Genomic DNA, 11,128 nt, shown 5'->3' with positions numbered 1-11,128 from the left:
ATTTATTTTTTTATTTTTTTTATTTCAGTTAGAGATAGAAATAAGAATCTCTAGTTTTAAATGAATGATAAAATGTCTTATTAAAGACAAATTTTCCATTAAATTTAACTTCGAACTAAAATATTTGACTAGACCTTAATTCAACTTGTATCAGTATATGCTAAAGGTGAAGAGGTTTGTGATTCAAATCCTCACTCCGAATTTGTATTAAAAACCTAAAATATTTGGATTAACAATAGAGTTAGAGAAATTTAAACTTTAAAAGTAATATCGACGTATTATGAGTTAAAATATGTTTGGATTAAAAATAGTAGATAACTTGAGAATAACTCAACTACATACCTTCTTGTTTCAAAATTTTCAAATAGAATCAAGAAACTAAAGATAACTTTTATTTTTTATGTTTCTAAATCAATAGATTAATTAGCTGAAGAGGTTTTTTTTTTTTTTTTTTTTTTTTTGTCAAAATACTGTATTTTAGAGTTTGTTCAATTTTAATCTCATACTTTCACATGTCCAATTTCAATCCATGAATTTTTAAAGAGAGATTTAAAAAAGTAAATAAACTATTTATACAAAATAACAAAATTTAATATTCTTTTATAGAAGCTGGTAAAGGATGATAGTCTATCAATGTCTCCTAGTGATAGAAACTGATAGAAATCTATAACTAATACTACGTGATAGACGTTGTAGAAGTCTATTAGTGTCTATCAGTGTTTTTTCCACTATTCCTGTAAATAATTTGATATTTTTTCTATATATAAAAATTTTCTTTCTAAAATATCTTAAATTTAATCACTTGAAATTAATTTTTAGGAATATTGATTAAATAATAATAATAAATTTTTTTTCCATAAAAATGTTAAATAGATAATAAAAATTATTGAAAAAGAGAAATTTAAATTTATTAAAAGTACATAAATTAAGATTAAATAATAAAAAATAAAAAGGCTAAAATTGAAACAAAAATCCATAAAATATTGTTTAGCAAAAATTAGTTAATAGTTAATAGAATAGTTTGTCACAACTAGGATAAAATATCAAATCAAGTTCCAAAGATCCCGCCATCTTCTTTGGAGTGACAATCAAACAGATTAATCCCAACTTTTCAGAACCTTTGAAAATGATTCCTCACCGCAAAAGCGAGTGCCAAACGAAGATCATAATCATGAAGGTCCCACGATTGACAGTTCCAATTTCAAATCAATGCCCTAAAATCAAGAATTTCAAAGCCATAAATGAAGCTTTTGTAATGAATTTATGATTTGTCGGTTTCCGATTAACATCACATCAGCAGAGCACTTCCACACGTCTCAACGTTGGCGGCGGCGGCAGCAGCAGAAGCATAATGACGGTATGATCCCTTTGTTTTTGTGACTTTGATCAAGTCTTTCATTGGATATTTTTGTCTTAAGGCCACGTTCTTGAAGATCAGAATCAGAGTATGGCTTATCGTCATTCTGTGGCGGTGCACGCATTTCAATGAATGTAACAAGTCATAAAATAGAGCAGATGAAGAAAGAGAACCAAACGAGGCGATGTTTGATGATAAATTCGAGGCTGATGCTTGTTCACACTAAATTTTTTATATCCACTTATCCAAAATTCCTGACAGAGCCTTGACCTTGGATGATGTATGTGCTTTCCTTTTGACTATAATCCATAAATGGGGCCTTCAGCTAGGAGCTAGGGCTGTCTTCCAAGGGCGTTTATACCTTGCCTCTTCTGTATGTTTCTTTCATGACTGAATTTTCGTCTATTTTGAGAAAAGCTTACTGTTCTGGCTTCTGTATATGCTTGTAATTTCCATTTTTGTTGTTAGAAATTTCTTTGTGGCGTTTGTTGAGCTGGAAACGACTATAATAGTAAAGTTTTGGGATTGGCTGATTTGATTGGGATTCGCCGTCTGTTTCTGCTCATTCAATTCTTAAAATTGATGGGTATTGATATTATAAATACTGAAATTGGATGCTCTGTTGTCGCTTGTTTGCAAGTAATTTTTAATTTAATTTCGTTTGCCGGTTTCTTCGTGGATTTAGGAATTCTCCTATATTTCTTCCGTCTGTCTTTCTCTATTGGGTCGATGGGATCGGATTTAGTTTTTAGGAGCTACGATTGGTATATTGTATAATGGTTATCTTTTTGGGACAGCAATGCGGACGTGAAAAATGATCTTCTGGGTTATTGTAAGGTTGTGCTGTAAATAAATCACAGTTGATCTTCTCCCTTTCTTTACTCGTACACTTTTTTTTTTCTTGGTTTTTAATGGGAGTTCTTGTTGGGATTGCGTCCTGTTTAGTAATTCAAGGTGTAATTTGTGACTATTTATTTCTTTTGAATCAGATATCATAGGCTGAAGGAAGGTGACATGTGAAAAAGAAACGGAAGTAAAAGAAAAGAAGACAATCTTGGGGACGGCTCCTGTGGACTATAGCAGGTTTGATGTGGCTCATGATAATGAATTCCACTTAAATTTTGAGTTAAATAAACAGTATAGCTCTTAAGAAGTCAATTTGATGATCAATTTAAAGAAAAAGGACGAACAACTTTGGTTACAAATTCTTAGAAGCGCTCTTTCAGCTAAACTGAGAATTGGTACCCATGTCTGCTGCTTTAATGAAGCTTTTGATTCGTTCTTTTCAGGAAACCAAGTTTGTTATTGTCATTACCATCATGAGTAATGATGATGAAAGCTCTGTGTCATATACTCAACCCATTGGAAGATGGTCAATATTCTGTTTTGGCTTGGGGCATATGCTCAATGACATTACTGCTGCCTGCTGGTTTACTTATCTGCTACTTTTCTTGACAGATATTGGATTATCTCCGGGGTATTTATCTCGTAACAACAACTTGATTTGATTTGCACACTGGAACTGCTGTTTTCTACTTTCTAGCTTGTACATTTTTCACGTATGTTATATGAATTAAAGTATGCTTCCGTCCTCTCTTCTATCTATTAGTGATTTAATGATGTCTTCTATCGTTCTTGTATCTCCCCCATCCTTGGTCAAGAATTTTCTCGGCAAACATTTAGGATAGAAGTTTAGCACTTCAAGAGGTTTGGGTACTTTTGACTAGGTTTTAATATCTGCATGAAGTTAAAATTAAAATTAAGTTCCCTATGCTGTCCAACATTTTTCACCCATGTGTCACCTATTTATATTTATCTAAGAAAATATTCATTGTTTTGGATCTTTTGCAGGAGTTAAATTAAAAAATAGTGGAACTAAGCAGGAACAGAACAAGCTTATGTCAATATAATAAATTCTAGATTTAAGGTCACATACAACCATCTGTGTACATTTTTTTGACGTAGGCAATTCAATGAACGAATTTATATAGTGTTGGTAAATTTGGCTGGAAAGATGGCCATGCCCATCAACCTTACATTTGCTGCTGACCGACTTTCATGATTAAGATTTTCTAAAAATTAGCAACAACACTTTGGATTCAGTTTTGCTCATTTTAGGATTGGATGATAATATCTGCTACATAATACATATGTTGTTCTTGCGTTTCGTTTTCCCCTTCCAATATTGTTTTTGTATTATGGAATTAACTTGAATTTTTATTCCATAGAGGACTTCTCTTGCTTATTTTAAATTTATCATATCATAAAAATTTTAGGAATGCTGCTACAGTTATGCTTTCGGGTCAAGTAGCTGATGGAGTAATGACAATTTTTGCTGGTGAACTGGTATGTCATTCATTATGTGTCTTAAACTTTTATGTGTACAATTGGTTGCATCATTTGAAACTTGGAGACAGTTATGTTCCATTTCTTTCGTGGGTTTCCCCTTCTCTGATGCCATCTCCATGCTCTGTTTTCCTTTTCCAAATATGCTTAACTTTGAGGATTGAGATTGTAGATTGTTTCAGCTATGATATGGGTCGAAATTTACTAACTATGCTTGATGACTGTTACTTCTTGTTTTTACTTATAATTTTAGGGTAAATTGCATGGTCCTAAGTTTAGGTTTAGTGTCTATTTGATCGAACACAACAATTTAATCCATGAGGTTTGAAAAGTAATTCTAGATGGTCTCCAAGGAAGTTGGCCGATCAAAAATTAATTGTCATGTCATCTAAGAAAATTCTTTTCCAACATTTAAAAATCGTACATTAGCAATGTTCTATCACCAAGTAACTGCCACACCATCGTTTTGTTAGGTCAACTAATGGTCAACTAACACTAGGGATCATTTAGAACTATTTTCTAAATTTCAAGGTATAGTGTGTAGCTTTTAGAACTTCAGGGATCAAATAGACACTAAACCTAAACCTCATGGATCAGACGTGTAATTTGCCCTTTATTTTTTTATTGGTTCGCTCTACTGCTTGTTTTTTATTTCAAATATTGAAGTTTCAAGTATATTGAGGATGATCATTGGTTTTCTATTGAGCTATTTGTGCTTTGTTACTACTCTAAATCATTCATTTATTACCTAAGAAGCACGGATATGGATACGGGATATGGATACGATACGACACAGACATGGTGACATGTCATTTTTTTAACATTTAGGATTGACACAGCGAGGACACGTTTATTAAAACATACATTTTTTTAAACTATATATCATTTTTAAACAGGAGGGAAATTTGAAGTTAATGAGTTTATTCATTTCTTTGTATAAAAAATTAGTTTGATGCATTTCACTCTCAAATTTTATTATTTTTATCATATATGTATTGATTTAGTATATATATGAAGTGTTTGATACATGTATACTAAATGTTGGTCCTATTTTGACATTGTACAACTGTTGTCTAACACACATGCATTGCGCTAACAATTGTCTAATACGTGCAACAAGTGTCGGACTGTCCAAGTGGATACGTGCCGGACACAGACATGCTAGTCAAACTAATGTTTCCATGCTTCTTAGTTTATTACTATGTAAATCAAGTCAACAGTTTTGTCCTTTTATCACACAAAGCTTTATTAATTTTAATTTCCTTGTTTATATGATAGATAGACCGGTTCGGACATTTCAAAATATGGCATGGTGCAGGATCTGTGTTGGTGGCAGTTTCATTTTCTTCTGTTTTTGGTGGTTGCTTACCGTGCATATTTTATTCCAGAAGTTCATCAACCTTGCGAACTGTAGGCTACAGCTTTTTTGCAGCAATCTTTAATGTTGGTTGGGCTGCCACTCAGGTTTCCCATATGTACGACCCTTCTTAATTTGCCTTTTTCAATTAAAATATTTTTTACTAGAAAAAATGATGGAGAATACTAGATATCATAGTTGATTCTCTCTTTATTTTCTTGAGTTTATTACATAAAAAATCTTTCGCAGTTTTCTTGGAAATGTTTCTTTGGGTAGCATTTTTTTAAAGTTTAAGTGAACAATTTTAGTAGACGTAGGTGTCATTAAGAAGCAGCTGCTGTGCTAGTTCAGTATCTAGTTTCTATTTTCTATACCATACTTCACTTTGAAAAGTCTCGGTCCTTTCAATTTAGAAGATAACAAATAAAAAATTAAAAACAAAAAGAAAGCTCTCAGTTCTGGCACTGGTTGTGCGCAGGTCTATGGTAAATTGTATTACATTGAACTCAACTAGTAGAGTGGCATTGGCTAGCTGCCGCAATGCTTTTAATATGGTAAGACCCTAGCTTCTTATTGTTTTGATGTATCTTGTGCACTTCACTGTTTGAGTTTACTATAGATATTGTAACGGAATTCTTCTTTTGTAGGTTGCAAATCTTAGTCTGTATGCAGTGGCTTTGTTAGTGTTCAGTATCTCGAAGGCAAAATCACATGCAGATATCGAACATCAGGTACTGTAATTTTGCAAGGTTATCTTTTGAGAACTTCCTTCAATATATTGATGTTCTTTCACCTCATGCAGTACCGACTGATAGCATATATTTCAATTTTCATTGGCTGCTGCTTTGTGGTCATATTTCTAGTAGGGACCAAGGAGCCAAGGTATGCTAAAGAGCTTTAATTGATCTTCGTATATTTTTCTCCACAATCTGTTCATACCCATGTCTATAGCTAATATTGCTGTTTGTGTGAGGAATCTGCCTTTATTACTGTAGACCTATTTTCTTCAATCTACTTTTCCATGCTGGGATGAATTGATAACGTAACTTTGTTGACATTGTATTTTAGGTGAACATTTGATTAAAATAGTCACTTTGTCTACGAAGACTTCCAGCTTTATTTATATTTGTTCAAAATAATTTAGTTGGCTATTACCTATTGATTGATTCTTGGTGTACATGTAGTTTGAAGGTTGCTGTACAGGGAAATCGACATGCAAGGATCTCATGGTCATATTGGTTCAAGAAAGTTTTATATTATCAAGTTGCTCTTGCTTATGTACTTACGAGACTGATAATCAATGTTTCGCAGGTGACCAGACCAGACTATTTTTTTCCCCTCTACAGCCCTCATATTTTTCAATGAGCAAAAAGGAACAAAAAATTTAGGCTTGGCTCACTAATATATATAATGCGCTTAGAATATGTCAAATCTTTATGGTTGCTGACGTATTTGGATTGCTTCCATTTTCTATTTTGGGAAATATCAAATTTCATAATCTTAGAGAATGCACGTTTGGTGAATGAAAATCTTATAAATTTAAAAACTCAGTATTCAATTTGAACCCCATCGTTATTTTCTTCATTTTTCCTTCCATCTCCATTATTTTCTTTTTCGTTTTTTCAATGCTTGATGAGTTTATTTTAAATGCTTGATGAGTTTAAGGTTCTATATAAGTATGTGCACATTAACTCGGCTGGAATCTTAATGGGGTGGAGGAAAAGTAGAAACTAGAACATGTTATAAACTTACTTGAGAATTGTTGGCAAACCAGGTTAAACTAGTGAAAAAATTCAACCGGCACTCAAGTAGAAGGTTTATCTTTATTTTCACTTGAACCAAACCGATAGCCCTATTATATTCAACCAAAAGTAAATGCGTTGAATCATAGTGGATATATGAAAAAACCGTTCCTCGAATGCCCCCAGTTTGGATGGGTCTTTTGAGAAAGTTTCCTTTTTCGTTGTAGATTTGTTCTGCAAAGAAATTGGAAACTTCCACTAGGTCTGGTGGGTTTTCCCCAGAAATTTTATATTCACTGTGTTCAAAATGAAGTTTCAGCTGGAGTCAAATTTACTTTTTAGTAGTTGCCATTTCAAACTTGAATTTTGTTTTGGAATATGTATTTTTGTATTCATTGTTATTTCTGAATTGAAAATTTATTTTCTAAATTTGCAACTGATCACGTTAACACATGCAGCTTTTAACTACTTTTCTTATTGATCAGGCATTTCTGGCATATTATGTTATTAACGATCTGCATATGGCACAGTCAGCTACAGCTTTGGTACACCACAACCTTCCTGCCATCAAATTTCTTCAAAGTATAAAGGCTTATACTTTCAATGTGAAATTATGACACTTTCTTGTTTTTTGGTTAGGTTCCTGCAATAATCTATGTCTTCAGCTTCATCATATCTGTGATTCTCCAGGTCCCCTTTAGATGCTAAGTCTAAATTATTGATTAGAGATCAGTGCCAGTTAATATATCATGTTGACATTTTAAGTTCATATTGTAGGAGGTTGTTTGGACTGGCCAACGCCTGAAGATCTATTATTCTGCTGGAGGCATTATTTGGATGTTTTGTGGTGCAGTGATTCTCATTTTACCTTCAAGCTTGAGTGCTTTTATGTATGTCATGTCCACGCTTATTGGCGTAGCAAATGCTTTAATGATGGTATGTCTAAGTTAGGATCCCTTGTATTCATGCATATCATTTATTGCAGGAGTCTCTTTGGTCCTTGCAATATATGAAGAGGAACTTTCATACCAGCAACAATTTATTTCATTGAGGATCCAGAATAGATGATAAGCACCTGTTCATGCATATATTAAAATCCTAATTAGTCAAAAGTGGGGTAGTTCTTTTGTTCTACCAATCTCAGTAAAAGAAAAGGATGTATGCGAGATCTTTCTATGGCCTGCCCTTTTAATGGTTGAATGTAATATGTTGGAATGATAGAGTTTAAACGTGACTTTGATGTTAGGAAGTAGGGAAAGTTTTGGGTAAATATTCCAGCGGTATGAGAATTCATTATTTGGTAATGGATCCTCAGTTTAGGAAGGATTGCTGGGAAGTTTATTAAATACCTTCAGAGATGAATGAAGCATGAACCAGATTATGGAAAACATAAAGAACGAAATAAATCGGGGAAACTGTGAGTAATTCCCACGGGGGACTGTAAATTTCAAGTTGAAGATCATGAATTTAGATATTTGGGAATTGCAAAGGACACATAAGAGGATTGGATGGGGTTGAAATGGTGGGAAGTAGGGTTGGATCAGGTTGGAAGACAGTTAGAGCATTGCTTATTAGTTGAGTTTAATATGTTTTTACAGGTCAGATCTAATTTACGTGGAGCTTCAAAAATTTAGTTAGGGTTGGAAAGAGAGACCAGAGACATTGTTGCCCATATTGCGCATGGATTGGGGAAACTTCTGGAGGTAAGCAAGGTATTTCTTCACGGTGAGAGTTTGGTGAGGTGGGGTCTCACATATGGGCTTAATTGGGAAAAGAATGCCGGAGCACATGAATTGACCAGGAAGAGGGAAGGTAGGCGAAGTCCATGGACCAGAACTATTATCAGTTGAGTACTGAATAACGAGTCAAAGTTAGAGCTTGCTCTGCTAGAGAGGGAGAGAGGTTTTTTGAGACTTGAGTCCTTCTAAATGTTGTATAATGATTTCCCTATGCTTGTTTCTTGCAAGAAAAGTCCAGTGTTTTAATTTTTGAGGGGTAGGTGCTTAACCAAAGTAATGTCTCTGCTTTAGTGCCCTTAGATAATGGTCCAGATAAGTTTCTCAGATTGGAAAACTTCGATTCCTACTTGTTTGACTGTCAAGTTAAGAGGCCCAATTACACGACTTTCTACAAACTTATAGCTTCTGTTAACGGAGGAAGTGGGTTTGGTAATCTGATCTTCCATTTGAGGTCATGAGTGAAGGTAGCATTTGAGAATTTTATATAATGAGTGAGTCTAAGGTCTAATTGCATAATGTTTCATGTAAATTGAAGTTGATTTGGAAATGTGACGGTCCTCACATGTCACTGATTGACCACACCGTGGGGCAAGTTATGTTTTGGAGACGGAGGAATGACAGATAATTAGAGGTAGACTAGTTATGTTTTGAGAAAGTTTGACAAATTAAAAGAGAATGCAGTAGATAGAGTGAACATTGGGAAGGGAAAATATTCCGAAGAGTTTGAAGTTGGAAGGATGGGTAGGAGTTCTCAAAATTTTCTTGTTCACTTTGTAATATTTTCTAGTTTTTTTTATGTCAATATGATCATCAATTTGTCTCCTATCAAGATCATTTGTTAGAATCTACCCTTCTAAGTGGGATCAATGTAAATGTTGATGTGGCCAAAATATGTTTAAGATCTTGTGGGGGAAAGAAAAGGGAGATCGTGCATGAATAATATTTTCACAACCTTTTAATGATGAATCATGATGAGTTATTTTAACTTTTACTTGACAGGTGACTGGAGTGAGTATGCAAAGTGTTCTAGTTGGAAGGGATCTGAATGGTTGTGCATTTGTTTGCGGTTCATTAAGCTTCCTTGACAAAATCTTATGTGGGCTTGCGCTATACTTTCTGGAATCATTTCAAAGTGAGTTTTTCTTGCACAAACTTTTGAACTAAAAAACTTTAATGTTCAGTTCCAGTGCAATGTAATATTTCATTCCATGTGTAGGTAATACCGCGTTACATGTTTCGGAAAACACACCTCTCAATGCCACCTATGTTTCGGTTACAAGATATGGTCTAGGACTTGTGCCAGCAGTTTGTGCGTTTCTTGGAGTAGCCATTACAATTAGCATGGACCTTCGTGCCCCTTATGCCAAATACTTGACAGAGTCGCTACTGGAATAATGGTAGAACCGTTAGCCTCCAATCAGAAGATCTGTGTATAGACCAATTCCAATCCGCTATTGTCAACATCAATTCTACATTTGAAGAACAACAAAAAAGTAGCTGCAAACGAATTACGTACATGACAGAAGATCAAGTTGACGAAACTAATTGATCCAGGCACATTCCTTTCATCGCCAAAGCGACTTACTGATGTATATCACAGGTATCATTCATTTGTTCGAAAAATTACTCATCCAGTTAGTGTCAATTGCTCACTGAAAATGGATGGATTGTCTATCTGTTCGTCCCCAAGGGCTTTTCTAAGATTAGGTTTGATTCTGGTTATTGACTTTGGTTAATTTTTTACTGCCTCCAGTTGTAGAATGTTAATTTCAAGGCAACAATTTCATGAACTATTCTTCAACCAATCTCGGTTGGTTTGTATTCTAGAACACTCAGACTAGTAAGAAACAAAAATTCTCTCTCTCTCTATATTTTAATTTGCTTTGGCTCTATTTCTATGTACTTCATAGTATAGGTATTGAAAAATAGGGAAGAAGAAAGAAGACAAGATTTAACGTGGAAAATCCTAGACCAGGGAGAAAAAAACACGATAGAGAAATTTTATTAATTTTGTTATACGTTACAAAGCACCCAGACTCAGATATAAATAGCCTCAAGACAGAAACCCTAAAACTGTAGACCATGTAAAAAGACAAAAAAAGCCCTTAGGGCTAAAACAACATTTTTCAACACTCCCCCTCAAGTTGGGGCGTAGATATCAATAAAACCCAACTTGCTAACACAGGTGTCAAAATTCTGTCTTGGTAATCCTTTGGTGAGAACATCAGCAATCTGTTGACTCGAAGGAATATAAGGAATACAAATATTGTCACTATCTAATTTCTCTTTGATGAAGTGTCTGTCAATCTCCACATGTTTGGTTCTGTCGTGTTGAACAGGGTTGTTGACGATATTGATAGCAACCTTATTATCACAGTCAAGTTTCATGGGATCATGACTCTCCTGATGAAGATCAGTCAGAACCTACTTTTTCAACCATATTTCTTCACAAATTTCCAGGCTCGTAGCTCTGTATTCTGTTTCAGCACTACTTCTAGCGCCGCCGCCTTGTTTCTTACTTCGCCAGGTAACCAGATTTTCCCACACAAAGGTACAATACCTCAAAGTGGACTTTCTATCTATAACA

The 11,128-nt window shown here is 34.3% G+C and overlaps 1 protein-coding gene across 4 annotated transcripts; it reads left to right on the top strand.

Annotated features, from left to right (window-relative positions):
• Window positions 1–1,191: 1,191 nt before the first annotated feature.
• Window positions 1,192–10,410, top strand: LOC120085744 (major facilitator superfamily domain-containing protein 12-like). 4 transcript variants are annotated; one of them, XM_039041921.1, is made up of 16 exons: window positions 1,192–1,357; window positions 1,439–1,730; window positions 2,155–2,194; window positions 2,347–2,440; window positions 2,647–2,834; window positions 3,634–3,703; window positions 4,982–5,178; window positions 5,539–5,614; window positions 5,708–5,791; window positions 5,863–5,942; window positions 6,245–6,371; window positions 7,288–7,347; window positions 7,442–7,492; window positions 7,580–7,738; window positions 9,541–9,673; window positions 9,758–10,410. In XM_039041921.1, the coding sequence occupies exons 5-16, from the start codon at window positions 2,677–2,679 to the stop codon at window positions 9,934–9,936; spliced, it is 1,374 nt and encodes a 457-aa protein (XP_038897849.1). In that variant the 5' UTR covers window positions 1,192–1,357; window positions 1,439–1,730; window positions 2,155–2,194; window positions 2,347–2,440; window positions 2,647–2,676; the 3' UTR covers window positions 9,937–10,410. The 4 variants fall into 4 exon arrangements, with proteins under 4 accessions (XP_038897849.1, XP_038897851.1, XP_038897848.1 ...); XM_039041920.1 differs by lacking the exon at window positions 2,155–2,194 and having other exon boundaries at window positions 1,193–1,357; XM_039041923.1 differs by lacking the exons at window positions 1,439–1,730; window positions 2,155–2,194.
• The last annotated feature ends 718 nt before the right edge of the window (window positions 10,411–11,128 follow it).

The sequence above is a fragment of the Benincasa hispida genome, chromosome 9 (genome assembly GCF_009727055.1).
Source record: "Benincasa hispida cultivar B227 chromosome 9, ASM972705v1, whole genome shotgun sequence".
Classification (NCBI taxonomy): Eukaryota; Viridiplantae; Streptophyta; class Magnoliopsida; order Cucurbitales; family Cucurbitaceae; genus Benincasa; species Benincasa hispida.
The sequence above is the reverse complement of the archived record's forward strand: the minus strand, read 5'-3'. Positions and strand labels throughout refer to the sequence as shown.